Below are 17,789 nucleotides of genomic sequence, written 5' to 3'. Positions count from 1 at the left end.
TCTCCATACTGGTGTTCTACCTGTTAATAACAACAGTAAGAATTCTACATAGGTTTAGCAAAAAATGCAATGTATTCATGATTAGTAGGTAGCTTTCAGAATTTTCTAGAAGGCCAGAGGGTCAAGATAGAGGGTACACTGCCAGAAGCAAGGCTGACTAGGAATGTTGCTACTGCTAGGCAACAAAGGGACAGCTTGCAAATAAGAAGGGCACCTTGACACCTGGCACGGACGCCTCACCTTCCACACGGCAATGAAGACACCTTGGTAACCAGACACACAGGGCACAACCTGCACACAGAGGGCAATTTGATACTAGGCACAAATGCCACAGCTGGCATATGTGAAGGAGGGCAACTTGACAGCCAGGCACAAATGGAACAAGGGCAGCTGAACACTGGGGCTTACGTGTCACAGCTTGCACCCGTGAAGGAAGGCACTGGGACACCCGGGCTCCGAGGCCACAGCTTGCACCTTCACACCAGGGCTCACATTGTACACCACGCCCTGGAGGGAAGGTACGTTTTAGGGTCCCACCCATGGAAAGGTGAGATTTGCCAGATAGGAAATTTCTCATTTGAGCTTGCTCAAATGGCATTGTATCTGCCAAAAAGTATAGCCATTATGTCTGAGTTTTGAAAAACATATGAAATGAGAACATATATTTTCATCAACTTCGATTTCTTTTTCTCGAGTAGTGAAGACACACACACTGGATTTCTGCACATGAGGAAGGGGACAATTTATAACTCCATTTTGAAAAATAGCAATTCACTTTCCTCATGTTAAAGAATTCTAGCTTACGTTCGTATTGCTGTCACTCTTGCTGATGCTTCACAGGGTCAGATCCATATACAATGGACTGCAAACATAAACGATTTTCATTTCAATGGAGAAGAAAATTATAGGCTAAGAAATCAAGTTTAATACACACAATAAGTATACATTTCTAAAATTCGAAGTTTAATGAGCACAAATACGTTGTCAAAGTTATGTTGTGAACTCCTGGAAACTCCTTGTTTGTAGGTTGGAGCTTATTCTTGGAAATGCTGCATGGAACTTGAGCCTTTAAAATGTTCAGTAGCTGGTTTTGTCTTTGTTTGTTTTGTCAAAAACATGAAGACTTCAGAGTATAAGCAGAAACGCTAGGGAGTATGTTAGTGAGCCACATCTCCTGCCTTAGAGGATGTTCTGTTGAAGCTCAGGATGCTAAAAGAGAACTCTGGACACAGTGGGGTTCAGGCAGATAACATCTGGCAGCTTGTGACTTCTTATACTTACATATGAAGGCATCTGTTTTGCCAAGGCTAACTTTGTAGCATTCCACTGCCACCAAAGAGCCAAATGGTGGCATTTTGTCTAAGGACTCCTGCTTACTGGCTTCACCCAGAGATGATGCTGTTTCTGATGGAATCGTATTTTCTTTTCCTTCATGGTTAGCGGGGTGGTTGCCCGGGGAATTCTGGGGGACACTGCTCTCCCCACAATCTTGAAGGCACCTACGGTGGTCCTCACTAAGCAACAGTACAATGGTTCCGCCAACACGCAGCACTCTGTGACAACAAATAGTACTTGGCATGAGCCTTTCTTCTCAGACAATAAGCAACCCCGCCTTACTTAGAGTAGTTGTTTTTAATTTGGTCTATTTCAATACAAGGGCTTTTGATAATTAGGTAGCATCTTCCATAATGCATATTCATTATAGCAATTATGGAATCTCTAGTACAAATCTGCTTTAATTATCTATTTTTACTCTACTTAAAAGGCAAGCTTCAAAGCAATTTGTACTCACATTCTAATAAATGAGTGTACGGAGGAAAAGCCGGTGAGAGAAGCAGCATACTCAAGCAGGCAGGAGACTAATGCGGAAGAAAGTCACTGGGGAGGAGTTGTACAGGAACAAAGAATGGCGAAGAGAAGGGGAGACAAGGAAGGGCAGGCTTTGAATCTACTCATTCCTTTAGCTCGTCTGGTGGCACTTATGTGCAAGCCGTGACACAGCCCCATGCACTGCTCAAGATTTATAGCAATGGGAGAGGGCCAGTAGCAAGTTAGAGTGTGAAAAGGCTACAATCAAGGCACATGAGAGGACTGGACGTGTCAGGCAAGTGCCAAACCCAGGCACAGGAGGAGAAAACTCTGAGGGTGAGATACCCACACCACATCAGTGAGCTGTGCCTGGCACAGGAGGCAGCAAGGACAGAAAGGCATGGGGCAGGCCCCAAAGTTCTGTGAGGAAATTAAAGAGAGGTGGGAGGAAGGCAAATTCCATTTGGAACACGCTGATGTATCTAGATCCCAATCGACAGTGTACACAGCTTGGAGATCTGGGCTAAAGGCATCTTTTAAAATGGTAAACAGCAGATGGGATCATCTGTGGTGGCAGTAGAGCAAGAAGAAACAAAGGCCAGTGAAAGAGATGTAACACTTAGGGAGAAAGAAAAACTGATGATAAGAAAATCTGGGCAAGAGAGATTTGTTGAAGCCAGAGGAGCACAGTCCTAAGAAGGGCAGGGTTCCCACATCGTCGAATGCTACAGGACAGAGTGACCAGGATGAGACGTCATGATGGACGGATAGCAGCCCTAGCTGACGGCAGGAGCAGGTGCCAGAGCTAAGTGGCGATGGGAGGATGAGGAAGTAGAGAGTCAGGTCAGGTGTGGGCTGCTCATTCAGGAAATTCAGGTGTACAGGGTATTAGCTAGAGGACCCAGAGCTAAAAGGGATTGGATGGACCTCTCATGCAATCCATCAGCAAACACAGATAGATGGTTGTCTCCAGACTATCACACATCCAGCTACTCCCATCATGCTTTGCTGGACCATAGCGAGCGTCTCCCCAGAGATGAATCCGATCTGTCTGCCATCCTGTCACCTCCCATGCTCCCTCCCTGGTTCCCACACAGACAATCAAGTCCCTACAACCTCTTGGCTGCTTTATGGTAGCTCAGGTAAGTTCTAAGTTTCTTCCTGTAGTGCCCAGGGCTCTTCCATGATCTGATCTAAACTCCCCAATCAATCTCATGGCTAGCCTGCTTCCCTCTGTTACCAGAACCTTCTGTCAGTTGCTGAAATTCCCTGAGCTGTTTCTCAAGGCAGTACGTTTGGACTTGCTGCTTGCTCTGCCTTTAACCCTCATTTCCCATGCGCGCTTTCATCATCCAGGTCACAGACTTGAGGAGGCGTTTTCTGACTGACTAGCTAAGGGAGTTTTTCTCTCTCTCCAGCAAAGCATCCTATTTTATTTCCTTCATCATATCACTGGTGATCCTGAAATGCTCGTGTGTGTGTGCGTGTGTGTGTGTGTGTGTGCGTGCGTGCGTGCGTGCGTGCGCGCGCGCGTGCGCACTTATGAACAACCTGTCTTCCCCCATGGCTGGTTGACGCCTTGCCTGTCTTATTCACAGCTGTGACCCTATGACCTGGAACACGACATCAGATATGCAAATACTTCCCAAAGTAGCTGGGTAGGGAATGGCTGGAGCTCTTGGAAAGAATGAAGAGATATACTGAATATAAGAAGTGGGCAGAGGGTGAATCCTGAGGCGGAAGAAATGAGACGAGACCTCTGGCTAGCAGAGACACTGTTTCCCTGAGGTCTGGAGGAGGGACATAGATTCATGTGATTGTGGACTGCGGGATGGAAAAAAAAAAAATCAAACATTCAAATATCTCCAAGCACAACAAGAGAAAAGGTAGTTAAAATAAGAAATGAGAGATAACCTTCTTACTATATTAACAAAGACAAAAAAGATCGATACTTAGAATGACAAGAAGATGAGACAGTGAGAACTCTTCAGGATAGAAATTTCTATAACATTTTGGGGACAGGTTAGCAATAATACATCAAAAATACAAACCATAACTTTCAGCCTGACAATACTTGAAGAGTAATCATGGTTAACAATAGTGAAAGCAGCTAACATTTATTGACTTGTATTATACATTGGTTAGCATTTTGAATTGTCCTTTGAAGTATACCAGTGAGCACTGTCATTTTGTAGATGAAGAAACTGAGGTACAGTGGTTTTCACTGAGTGCAGTGTTTTTACTGTTCATATAGGAAGTTTGAAAACTTGCTCAGTGCAAGAAAGTTCAGAGTATTTTTGTTGTTGTTGTTCTCTCTAGTGGGGTTTGGACTCAGGGTCTCCTGCTAGCTGACAAGAGCTCTACCACTTGAGCCACACTCCTTTTGTTATTTTTAGTTTGTTTTTCAGTTAGGCCTTTCACTACTTTTCCCAGGCTATCCTTGAACTGTACAATGATTCCTATCTCCCCATCCTGAATAACATGGTATATTACCATGTATACCAACATGATGCAGTCTTCTTGCAGATTCTTGCTACACTTCCAGTTTCCACTGGAAACTTGCTTCTTCCAGGAAACCATCTCAGGCCTCTGGTACATGATGCTTCTTCTCTCAACATGAGCAAAGCTAAATTTTCAAATTTGTTCATGTAGTTACATGGTTGTATTGGAGAGGAAAGGTCAACTACAATAACTGTTCTCTCATGATGCTCTGTACTCATGAAATACAGTTTATCGTATAGATAAAAAGATCTGAGCCTCCTGGGTGTCGGTGGTTCATGTCTGTAATCCTAGCTACTCAGGAGGCTGAGATCTGAGGATCACAGCTCAAAGCCAGCCTGGGCAGGAAACTCCCTAAGACTCTTATCTCCAATAAACCACTAGAAAACTTGGAAGTGGTGCTGTGGCTCAAGCAGTAGAGCACTCCCTTGAGCTGAAGAGCTCAGGGAAAGTGCCCAGGCCCAGAGTTCAAGCCCCATGAGGTGGGGAGGGATTAATTGATCTGACAGTGTATATAGCTCATGCTATAAACCAGAGTATTCATTTGACTGATATTCTTGAATTCTGAGTGCATGTCTTTCTTGGAGAATATAATTCTGTTTTATATCCAGGGCCATTTATTTCCACCACCTCTTAGGAACAAGTTTCCTGACCTCATCTGTTTTTTTCTAACATAATTCATTACCTCTTTCAGTTTCTATCTGGAACCTTAAAATGGTCAGCAAAACATATCTAAGTTATATGTACTTAGATATTTATATAATATATTCCCAACCCCACAACGATTTAAAGTTGTGTACAGTAACAAGTCAGGTAAAAGCTAACAGATGCTAATACTTCCTAGGTGGCCAGCTTTCAGTTTACTGAATCCTCTGAATAGCGCTATGAGGTAGGCATTAGGATTTAAAGATTAGGCTCAAAATGCTTGGGCAGTATGCCTTGTACTGAAGAACTGTGAAGCATAGAGCTAGACAGGAATACAGGAAGTATGGCTCTAAGCTTGCTTTATTAACTGCCAAATCTGCTACTGCATAAACTCAAAATCAAAAGTCACATCATAAGGTGATGTGTGTATGCAGGTGTGGGATTGGGGGAGAGGGCAAGGAAGCTTGATCGCAAGAGATCAGTACGTGTACTGATCTGGCCCTACAGAGGCAGGGATCTCAACTGTTCATCTTTCTGATTCTCAGGCAAAATGTGAACTCACAGCCAGGGTGAGAAGGTAGATCAAGCCACCACTTCAAATTGAATCAAAAGGCAAAAAGCCTAAACAAAGTTAGGTTGGCACTGAAAGGACAGTACTCAACAATCCTACCTACAAATGACTTAATGCAGACATGGAAATAGGCAGCTCTAAAAATCTTTTGAAAATTCCAGGTTCAATGCATTTCACCGATCACATATTTTTGTATCTCACCAGAAACTGGTTGATGCTCCTAATGGTAAATTACCTAGTTAGACTGAAAGGTTGTCATTATTAACCCTGGCTGTGCAATACAATCACACTGAAAGTTTTCAAAGACAGATTCCCAAGTCCAGGACCACTTAGAGCATTGGGAAGATAGGTGGGGAATGAGTGTGTGTGTGTTGGTACTGGGCTTAAAACCAGGGCCTCAAGCTCTAGCTTGGCTTTCTTGCTCACAGCTAGTGCTCTGCCACTTGAGCCATGCCTCCAGTCTGACATTTCGTTGGTTAATTGGAGAAAGGGCCTTGAAGACTCTTCTGTCTTAGCAGACTTCAAATCTATCCTTCCTGACTCAGCCTCCAGAATAGCTATTATTCCAGGTAGGAGACGCTGGTACCCAGCTTCAGCATTTTCTTTTTTTAAGTCATTCTTTCAATGATGTTGTTATGGAATTATTGTGGTAAAAACTGCTAGGCGGAGGGATGTGATTCTGGACCAAAGGTAGTATAAGTGTTTAGATGTCTGAATTATAACTGCTGCCCAAAAGGAGAAGTCCCAGGAAACAGCACAAAAGTTAGGTAACAGGGAAACAAAGGAAGCAGCTTGAAAGAAGATAATCCACAAAGATGAGTGAGCACACAGCATGCCAGATACAGGGATGGCTCTTACATTTGGAACTATGCTTTTCTTTTCCTTCCGGATGTTAGCCTTGACACTCAATTTCTCTATCCCCAATATATGCTCATTTTAAAAAGCTGGTGATACTTTATTTCCATAAAAGGCTCATCAAATTTATGTTCTCCAGTGCTTTGTGCAGACAATTTGACACCAACTGATTTATTGGTGTCCATTCATTCCCATATGTATTCTCAGTTCTCTCCTTTACTAAGTTGAATACTTGGAACAATCTGTATCTAGGTCTATTTTGACCTCTCAATGAAGTAATTCCACATTCCCTAAGGTCAACATCTGAAACCAGGAGATGAACCGTATGCTGCACTGTTTCACAGCCAATGATTGTCTTGTCCGTTATGTTGATGAACATCCACTATTGTAACAGAATTCCATTCTGCTACGGCTGTGTGACCAGGAGAAAGTTAACTTTTCTGGGCCTCAGTTTCTCATCTGGGAAGTGTTGGGAGACTGACACATAGGTTTTTGTGAGAATTAGAATCAGATTATTTACCTAGCACAATGACTGAGATAGAAATTACTATCTTATTTTTTGCATAAAACTTAAGAGTATCAAATGATAGCAAATCACAATTACTTTGATTATAAACTTTTGCCCTAAAACCTCAGAAAATTAACCTTTAAATATCTGGAAAATTCTGACACTGCAATCAGACTTGAACATGATGAAATATTTTGATTAAACATGCAGAAGCTAAAAGAATTGTGGAAATAAATTCAACAACTTTACCTTTCCATTTCTTGTAGAATGCTTGTGATGTCTTTTCCTAACTTGAACTTTTTCCCAAATGGAATGTCAGAGATAATGCTATCCACACATTCTGAGGGCAATGGCAAATCTGAAATACAGAAATCAGAGCACCCTGTCACCAGGTCAAATATTTACAACTTACATAGTGAGAAAATTGAAGTACACAGAATTAGTTGTGCATTATAAAATAAAACTTAAGGGAGATAATATTGTTTCTATGGAATTAGGAGCTTTTTAGATGCTTTTAGAATCACTAAAGATAAATAGCACAGTGTCTGTATTCTGCCCTTTGAAAAATGATTTTTCAGGTATGATAAAATATGACATGAATTAATGGAATTTTAAATGAACCAGAAAACTCAATTCTCTGGACAGAGTTGCCAGATCCATAAAGAAATATATTGAGTTGTCAAGAAAAACTTTATAAAATTGTATGTTAGTTTTCCTTTCCCTTTTCATTATTATATGAATGTTGCATGTTGGACCTATTTGTTTTTATGGAGAGATCCATAACTAACCTTATATTTTTAAGAGCAATACAAAATGTTATGATTAAGTCCTAATATTAAAAAAGCCATACAATTAAAAATCAAAATACCATTAAATAAAAATGATAATATCTGATTATTAAATCTAAATGTCTCTCGCTATAACACTTGCTTGTCAGACGTTACATTATAGAAGATGAAACACTCAATATTAACATTGAGCTATGTATTATTTCACTTTCTACTTTAAATTTATTTTAACAATTATCTTTAAATAGTCGTAAAAAGGAGTTTCAATTCAACATGTCAATTTCTAAGTAAAATGCATTTTGACCGTTGTTACCCCTTCCATCATTCCACTTCTACTTTTTGTGTCTTATCCATCATCTTAATTAAGTTTGATATTTGTAAGGGTAGAAGATAGTACCATTTTGAGTATTATCTAATTCTGCAAAAATGCAATGAAGTTTAAAAACTATTAAATACTATAATTTAATAGGAAATTAAAAATAACAATCCAATTATGTATGAAAGTCTAATGATCACTTGCTAGCTTTCTTCTAGATCTAACTTTATGTGAGATTAGCAGAAGAGTAGATGGTGAGAAGAACATCGTCAAGATAATATTCTCTTAAATTAAGACTGGGTCAGGAGTAGGGGCACATACCAGTAACCATAGCAATCTGGTTGAGGCACAAGGATATCACTATTCCAAGCTACTCTAGGCTACATAGGAAGACCGTTTAAAACAACAACAAAAACAACAACCAACAACAACACAAAACTTGGGCAAAATTCATTTCCCCTGTTTTGGGGAACAAATCCAAGCCCTTACATATGGAAGGGACGTCCAGTACCAGAGCTCTATTCCCAGTCCACCCTGTTTTTCTGCTTTGTACACTTAGTTTTAGGGTGTTGATAAAGGATACAATCTTTTGAGCACCATTTCTATACTTTCGGCAGTATCATCAAAGACCACAAATAGATAATGAAGGCTATCAGTTATCAAAAACCATATTTTTGGGGGAGGGTGGCTTGAACTCAGGACCTCATGCTTTCTAGGCAAGCTCTCTCTTACTTTAACCACACCCCTAGCTGTTTTTGCTTTAGTTATTTTTCAGAAAAGGTCTCTTACTTTTTGTCTAGAGCCAGTCTTTAGACTGCGGTCCTTTCTGAAGCTCTTGAAGATATTGACACAACATTGGCAGTATGTAACTGTCTGCAAAGGTCTTGTAAAGGAACCCACACATCAACAGTAATAGCTTCATTTTACTTACGTTCATAAGAAAACATGGAATTGAATGCAAGCAAATATAATTTGGAAAAATAGCCACTTAACCCAAATGAAAGGTCATTTCACAGAATGATATTCAAATGCATTTTCTTCAGCTGCATGTAGTAAATACTTGCCGTTGAGCAATCTATCCTTGAACTTAATGCTTCTATAAACAGATTTGTTTTAGCTTGGTAAGTGATAACTATGTTGGCCCTCACAAATGAAACGGAAACTGACATTTTACTCAAGTTATGTGTTCATCATTAGCATTTTTTGTGTGCCTGCTGGTACCATGGCTGGCATTCTATCACTTGAGCCATGCCACCAGTCCAGTATATTGCTTGTTAATTGGAGATAGAGTCTTGCAGACTTTTCTTCCTGGGCTGGCTTCAAACCAAGGCTAATTCTTAGCCTTCTGAGTGGTTAAGATTACAGTGTTGGCCACCAACTCCTGGCTATTATTAGTATTCTTGGGAAATCGAAACTCAGTGCTTATGGTTTCATTAAAAATGTTCTTTAAGAAAATCTTCTTGCTGCTTAAAAGAAGTGCTGCCAAGCAGTGGCTCATGCTATAATCCTAGCTACTCAGGAGGCTGAGATTTGGGAATGGTGGTTCAAAGCTAACCCTGGGAAGGAAAGTCCATCAGACTCTTATCTCTAACTAACCACAAAGAAGCTGGAAATGGATCTGTGACTCAAGTGGTAGAGGACTAGCCTTGTACAGAAAAAGCTCAAGGACAGTGCTCGGACCTTGAGGTCAAACCCCAGGACCAGCACAAAGAATAAAATAATACAGTAACAATAATTGATGTCATTCAGTAAGGGATTGAGTCGTGCTAGTGAGGCATGCAAATGTGTTTCTCTTGCTCCAACCTGCTTCCATATGGTACTAAGAATGTAAATATGTCTGTAGATTTAAAAAAAAAAGCCTAACCAGTGACAAATTATTTTCTAAGACAATTTGTAATACAATATTTTACCCCATATTTTCATGATGATTCAATCTCAGGAATAAATACATGTAATTTCTGCATGTTAAATGATCATCTCGATAGTAAAGGTAAAATCAAAAAGTAGGAAAAATAGTCATTAAAACACAGTAAAGGACTAAGATTATGAGTTTATAAAGTATAAGTTATCATTAGTGGACTACTAGTTTTCTAGTCTTATCTATGCTTACAGAGATCTTTACTTCATGTTGTTTGTTAAACTCTATGGTGGGTATTATTATCTTCACCTTACAGAGGAAAAATTACAGGGAGGTTCAGTTCTTTGCTGAGGGCCACACAACAAAGAAACCATGCTTAACTCAGAATTTACACTTGGTTGGTTGGTCTCCGTAGTCTACACATGCTCTTTAATTACTATGGTAAAAAGGCATGGGAACCTCAAATCTGACAGTGTTGGAAAGGAATAATTAATAGGTATCACTATTGTAAATTAGATTTATGATTAAAGGTAAAAACAAATTAATAATGAGAATAAAAACTTTAGCCAGGACAGCTACCCCTGAAGTAGATATATGCAACAAAGGGCTAATTATTAAAGAGTAAACATTGGTGCTGTAATATATGTAAGATATATATGTATATGTGTGTATATACATGTGTGTATATGTGTATAAATACATAAATATGTATATATACATGACTCAGAACTGTTCTATTTTGCACCCATATTATGTGTTCCCCGGTTATGAATAAGAAATGATTTAAATACGTCCAACACATGGTAACAATTTTACTTAAATGTATATGGAAACATGCTTATAAATGTTGAACTCAGGACCTTTTCACTCTATCTCTACCACTTGACATGCCTCCAGTCCCCAATTATGAATCTTTAAAAAATAAAAATGTTACAATATTATAAGTAAACTGAGGATTAGCCCCAGGGATATATTATAGGGAATAATCTCAAATCTATCTGGCTTTAGTGTCTTACCTACAACAGAGACTTTAAGCAACTCAATTCTGTCTTGAAGGTTTGCAGCTTTCACATTGCCCTGTGCACCCAGTAATTGTGAGTCACTGACATCGGTTCCCACATAATAAACATTCTAAGGGGAAAGAAAGTTCATATTTTATGCAAAAATAAAGCTACTAGATAGCTGAGTAGTTAAGAAAATCTACTTGTACGTTCCTAAATGGTTAAAGTGAAATTAACAGATTTTTTTTTTTTTTTTTTTTAATTTGAAGACAGGATCTCAGTATGTAGTCTGGGCTGGCCTTGAACTTGGGACCCTCCTGTCTCTTTTTCCTGAGTGCTAGGATTATAGCACCACCATGCCTCTAACAAATTTTTAAACTCAAGTGAAAACAAATTTAGAGAATTCTTTTTTTTTGGGTCCGGTTGTGGGGGCCTGAACTCTGGGCCTGGGCTCTGTCCCTCAGCTCTTCAGCTCAAGGCTAGCGCTCTACCACTTGCGCCACAGCGCCACTTCTGGCTTTTTTCTTTTTGCTTATGTGGTGTTGAGGAATCGAACCCAGGGCCTCATGCATGCAAGGCAAGCGCTCTACCTCTGAGCCATCTTCCCAGCCCCTAAAGAATTCTTAAAAGTATTTCATAGCAAAAAAACTTTTGTGAAAATGGTAAAAAAAAAATCTGTTAATATTTTATATTTCAAGTTAAACTAACTCTAAGGAATTTAGAGTTAGTTTAATCTAGGTCATGGCTACTTTTAGAATTCTGTCATGTTCCTCAATTTTTCACAACATTTAAAGGAATAACATAACAATTTAACCCATCATAATGTATCTTAACTAACATGATCGTTAACTCATATAATTACAAATAAGATTCTCCAAACTGAATATATACTTCTGTATACTTCTATATAATGGATAAGGGACTACATACATTTGGTTTACACCAAATTTACAACTTACTGGCCATTCTTTAGCAGCCTCCAAAAGTATTGTTCCAAGTCCACACATTGGATCTAAAACCAATGCACCAGCCTAGAGACAGAAATAGGAATCTGGTATTAAATCTGTCATTATAGCTCTACCTTTATGGTAGAGCAGTCCCCCATTTCAAGAGTAAAGATTCAGTCTTGTACGTAAGTAGCAATTTTGCATATCCAAGTCTTAAGGCAGGACTGCGCTGACTATGTGAAGGCCACTGTGGCTGAGTGAACAAAAGGGACAAGGTGAGATACTGCATGTACAATGACCCCTGAAATCTTATGTTCTATGCCTACAATAGGGCAGTGAAGGTTCTGCTCCTTGCTCTGGAACTCAGGGTGATGAAGCAGTCACCACTCAATCGTGCGCTTCTCTGAAAGATGGCACACACATCACTTCCACCAGTGTTGGATTGGCTAAAGCATGTTAATGACATGGCAGTATCACAGGTGCAGGGCTGTGTGATACTACCTGGAAGTGAATATTAGGAATATTAGGAAGTGAATATTAATTTGTGGGGGAAACCCCTTAATTTTGTGGGGATGATATCATGTTCAATTTAGGTACTGTGAGGCTTTGGTTCTATTCTGAAGGATGGGCAACTACTGGAGGGTCGGAGGGTCTGACACTACCCTTGAGAGGCCCAGGCTGGCTGCTCTGGCCAGCACACACCCCAGAGGCGTATGATTGTTAACAAGGAGGCTGGCTAGGGAGTCCAAGCTGAGACGATGAAGCTTGGATTAAGATGTTATTGTACAAGTAGTTGGATTTTGTTTATACTTTTTAAAGGTGGAGCCAAAAGGAAAGACTTCTTATGTGATATTAATGAAAGAAAACAGTCTGGAGTGACTAAGAATTTTTTTTTTTGGCCTATTACTGAAGTTGGAGAAATGGTAGGAAGGAATACGGAGGAGACAAGAGTGTAACCTCTAAACGTTTTATTTTGGAGACAGCCTCTTAGATCTCCAAAGGCAGCTGCCAGGCGAGTCTGGAGTTTAAGGATTCAAGGTTTAGGAAGAATCAGTGTGAATCCATTTAGAAACGGTATTTAAAGATCAGAACGGGCTGAGATCATCCAGGAAGCAAGGGAAGTTAAAAAGGGAAGCCTGTAGATTGGACCCTGGTGATCTCCTAAATATAGACATTTGGAAGATGAAGATCTTGTCACGCACAGAAGTGATCTGCTAAATATAGACGCTCAAAAGATAACGATCTCGTCATGCACAAGAGAAACATCGCATGAGAAAGCCGGAGGTGAACCAGGAATGGGGGAGACAAAGTGGGAAAACTGGTTCAAGGAGAGTGATCATCGTGTGAAAGTGCGGGAAAGGAAGGTGAGCACAGGCAGGTTGTACCCCTTGGTGGGCACACAGGAGAATGGGATGAAAGGCAGCAGAGGCAGATGACATGGACAACTATGTGAAGACTCTTTGTTGAAAGGAAACAGGAAAGGATGTGGTAGCTGAAGAAATATGTAGCCTTGGGGTAGGGTTTTTATTCCTTCAGGTGTCAAGATGGCTGGACAGGTGAGCCTGCGGAGCCGACTGAGCCACTGGATGTGGGAGGAGACAGAATCTGGTACTCAAGTATGAGGGTGGAACACAGTTCACTAGTACAATGTCAATGAGGCGGCAGATGTGTGTCTCATTCCTGAGGATGGTGGGGAAAGTATACCAAAGTTCTGAGTCCAATAGTTCTGCCAGGTAAGAAGGTAGAGGACATAGACATGTCTATAATGATAGACCATGAAGTCTAAGCTGTGAAGGAGGGATGAGCAGGTAGTGAGGGCAGGTAACATGAATTGGAAGAGACTGGAAGAAGCAAACAAGAGGGTAGGAACTGGATCCTTCTTTCCTTCCTTCCTTCTTCCCTCCTTCCTTCCTTCCTTCTTTCCTCCTTCCTTCCTTCCTTCTTCCCTCCTTCCTTCCTTCCTTCTTCCCTCCCTCCCCCTCCCTCCTTCCTTTCCTCCTCCTGCTTTTGTTAAAAGAACAGCATATCACAATGTCACCTTCAACTTCTGGTCCTCCTGCTTTGGCCTCTAGAATAGCTTGGATTATAGGCATGTGTCATCATGCCTGGCTACATACAGAACTATTGAAACTCAGCAATCTGGAAGGGACAGTCTTCTGTATGTGACAAGGTCCAGGTCTAGGATGTGATTAGAGCAGATCATTAGAAGGAGGGAAACAAGAAACTTAAGAGACAGGTTACTGACTGACAATCACGTCAGGAATAATGATCTATAATCTAACAGGAATGATAGGGAGAAAGATTAGTTCTAGACTGGCATTATCTGATGCCATGTGCTTTAAGAGCATTGAGAGGCTCTGGGAAGAAGAGGAGAATTGATTACTCAGAAAGGGCAATGAGGAGCAAGCAGGACACCTACCCCACCTTCAGGCCCAGAGGAACTCAGCTGCAGTGCAAATGCATCCATCATTTGGTCCTCGGTGCACAGCCAGTGTCAGAACCAGAGACACCTAATGGAAAGAAGCAAAATGCTCTTCAGGAGAGCGCAACTTCTTCCTGGTGCTCATCCTCAGGAGGACTGAATATGGATCTCCCATTAGAGGGCAGTAAGCAGCAAAAGTAATAATGATGCCAGGCATATCATGCCTGAAATCCTAGCTGTTCAGAAAACTACAGTTCAAAGTCAGCCTAGGCAAGAAAATCTGTCAGATACTCATATCCCATTAACTACCAAAAAGCCATAAGCAGCCTTGTGGCTCAAGTGACAGAGTGGTAGCCTTGGGCAAAAAAAGCTCAGGGACAGCACCCAGGCCCTGAGTTAAAAAAAAAGGGGGAGGTTATATTGTGGGGGAGGGATATACAAAGCAACAAAGAAATCATCTTATAAATACACAGGAATACAGGTGGACCCATTACAACAATGAGATGTACAAGACGTTATGTCGAAAAACAAACTTTACAATTTGGTGTGGAGGGGGCAGATCAGAGGGCAGGGATGGTAAGGAGAAACAAAGGAGGAGGCAACAATGCTTGATAAGAAATGTACTCATTACCTTGCTCATGTGATTGTAACCCCTCTGTACAGTAAAAAAAGGCCTAATGATTCAAGTGCAATTTGTTTAAAATTAATAAAATTAGCAAATTAATTTTATTAAGGTTTTTAAAATGTGCCAAACACTATGGTTTTGTTTTTTCTTCCTCCTCTAAGCTCTCTGTTCAAGGAGTCCTCTGGCCTGTTCTATTTAAGTATTTTCCTGTGCCTTCAGATCTTTTCTGGCCACAACATCTGCAGACACAGAATGCTTCCATCAAGTAGAGAAATGTTTCTGCATGTTCACACTAACTAGGACTTAACAAAACTTGATTTTTCTGTACTGGTTATGATACGTAGGAAGGAGAAATGCTTGTGGGAAATATGGAAAAACATCTGATCTCCCCATTTTCTAATTTAACTTTTAGTGTCATGGGCCTGACTGAGCTTGGGCTGTGTGTTTTGTCCTGTGCACGGGGGTCAAGCTGCTGACCATCCTCCATCACCACTGCCAACCTGTCAGTCTCGGCTGCTATTTACTTGCTTTCATTAAGCCGCACTGGTAATCACACTCAGAGAGACTTTTCTGACTCTTGGTATGAGTGGGACAAAGAGAGAGTATGCAAAATTTTACTCAAACATTACCTTCAAATATTTTAATCACTTCCTTTTGTGTATTTTTTCTGAAAAATAGATGTTCATATATCAAGACAAAGGTCATGTTTCAAATTTGAGGGTGGTTATATACATTTGTATTTAAATATAAACTGTTGGAACCCCTGGCAATTTGGAAAAGAATAAACACTAATCCTACCTCTTTTTTTATACTAAAGGAATTGGGTCTGAATATATCAGTCACATAAGAAAAGCGTAGGGGGGGCTGGGAAGGTGGCTCAGTGGTAGAGCGCTTGCCTTGCATGCTCGAGGCCCTGGGTTCGATTCCTCAACACCACATAAGCAAAAAGAAAAAAGCCAGAAGTGGCACTGTGGCTCAAGTGGTAGAGCGCTAGCCTTGAGCTGAAGAGCTGAGGGACAGCGCCCAGGCCCAGAGTTCAGGCCCCACAACTGGACCAAAAAAAAAAGAAAAGCGTGGGTTCTGGGAACATTGTGGCCTGAAAGTTTTCCTTTTACTTCCAGCTCAAGTCTATTTATTGTTTTGGTTGAGCCAAGTGATACTCGGACTTGATGGCTCTGGTGCTAAGGGCAGTCCTGGGTGTGGGGGTCCCAGGAAGATGGCTGTGGGTTGCGGTGCCTGGGGTCCAAGGACTAGAGAATAGCCCTGGAACCAAGGGGGATAACCAGTGGGACCAAAGAAGAACCTGGTCTTCAGAGATCTGCTTCCCAGGGCAACCAGTGAAGAGAGGCACCCCCTCTCCCCCCACTTGTCTTAGTAGGGCTGGCAGATTCTCCTTATGCTGCTCAATGAGCCAAAGGGGTCAGAGGTCTGCTTATGCCTTTTACCATTTGTAGGAATCAGGCCATTCAAAATATTTTAATTACCATGTTTTGATGCTTGTCAGACAAGAAGGAAAGATACTAGCACATGTACAGGAGAGAGGGTCCCTCCCTTGTAAACTACAGCTATTAACCACAGGAGAGGCAATGCACATGTGAATAAAAGAAACAGGACCAGGTTCCAGTGCCTCACACCTGAGTAGCTTAGCTACTCAGGAGACTGAGATCTGAGAATCAAGGTTCAGAGCCAGCCCAGGCAGGAAAGTCTGTGAGACTCTTATCTTCAATAAACCACTCAGAAAACCGGAAGTGGCGCTGTGGTGCAAGTGTAGAGCCTTGAGCTGAAGAGCTGAGGGACAGTGCCCAGGCCCAGAGTTCAAGCCCCAGGATTGACAAAAAAAAAAAAAAAAGAACAGGAACTTTTACACGTATTCAAAGATGGTGCACACACCTTTCTGAAACTAACAGGGCCATGATTTTTAAACTAAAAATATCAATAAATGAATTGAAGCTGAACACATCTCCACTATATTTGCTAAAACTTGGAAAAATGATGAAGAATAACTCAAAATGCAGAGCCAACATATCAAGAGATGGGAACTGTGTGATAAAGGATATGAGCCTGGAGGACAGAGTAGGAAGGGTAATGTGTTCATTACAGGAATCTCAGAAGTAAAAAAAAAAGAGGAAGGGTTTAAACTTACAGGTGCTAAATAGTTGAAACAATAACAATCACATAAATAATGCAAAGAATTCCTGGCTGTGGAAATAACATGCATAGTTATTAAAAAAAGAAATACGAATTATATACTCCATACAGTAATTACAACTTTAAACATCATAGCAATGACTACTGATGTATTTTCTGTATGCCAGGTATTGTTCTAATTCCTTTTTGCATGCAAAGTCATTTCATCTTGATATATTCCTAAGAGATACTATTTTCATCCTGAGGAAATAAGAGTTGTGAAGAATTTTGCCACAAACTTCCCACATAGTAGGTGCTAAAATTGGAATTAGAACCGCAGCAGTCAGATTCAGGAAGCTCTAGGCTGAACAGAAAAGAGTCATGCTCGAGATTCTGGCAATATTCCCCAGCTTTAAAGAGAAAACCCAAAGAAGCTTCTAGGCACAAAGAACAAAATACTTATGAAGGAGAAGAAAAATCACCTGACTGGCCTGTTCCTGTGTATCGCTGCCAGCTAGAAGGCAACGGAAGAGCACCTGAGAGACAAACGGGAAGAAAGGCAAGTGCAAGGACCTTCTACCAGCCAAGACGGGTGTTGCCAGGGTGAAAGAGGGACTTGAGGACAGAAAGGAATTCTGAGAGAGTCATGTGTGATCACACACAGGAGGAAAACGCCAAAGAGCAGACTGTAACCAAGCAACAACCAAATGAGAGCAGAAGCTTTGAATGGGGAGAGGTGAAGAACAGAACTGGCGAGGACAACCAGTCCTAGAACTTATTCTCTCACGGGCCCAGGGCAATATGCTGTCACCATGCTA

The 17,789-nt window shown here is 40.9% G+C and overlaps 1 protein-coding gene across 6 annotated transcripts in view; it reads right to left on the bottom strand.

The window, feature by feature from the left end:
* Positions 1-662: 662 nt before the first annotated feature.
* The window catches only part of Thumpd2 (THUMP domain containing 2), a 33,813-nt gene continuing 16,686 nt past the window's right edge, over positions 663-17,789 (bottom strand). For 3 of the 6 annotated variants that reach the window (XM_042675522.1, XM_042675524.1, XM_042675525.1), the window contains 4 exons: positions 11,810-11,881; positions 10,866-10,980; positions 7,137-7,245; positions 663-1,553 (listed from right to left, as the gene is read on the bottom strand). In XM_042675522.1, coding sequence (XP_042531456.1) covers positions 1,202-1,553; positions 7,137-7,245; positions 10,866-10,980; positions 11,810-11,881 — 648 coding nt within the window. In that variant the 3' untranslated portion in view covers positions 663-1,201. The remainder of the gene's footprint in view (positions 1,554-7,136; positions 7,246-10,865; positions 10,981-11,809; positions 11,882-17,789) is intronic. The other 3 variants (XM_042675526.1, XM_042675528.1, XM_042675523.1) reach the window with 2 other exon arrangements.

Source organism: Dipodomys spectabilis, unplaced genomic scaffold, assembly GCF_019054845.1.
Source record: "Dipodomys spectabilis isolate Male_0828 unplaced genomic scaffold, ASM1905484v1 ptg000026l, whole genome shotgun sequence".
Classification (NCBI taxonomy): domain Eukaryota; kingdom Metazoa; phylum Chordata; class Mammalia; order Rodentia; family Heteromyidae; genus Dipodomys; species Dipodomys spectabilis.
The sequence above is the reverse complement of the archived record's forward strand: the minus strand, read 5'-3'. Positions and strand labels throughout refer to the sequence as shown.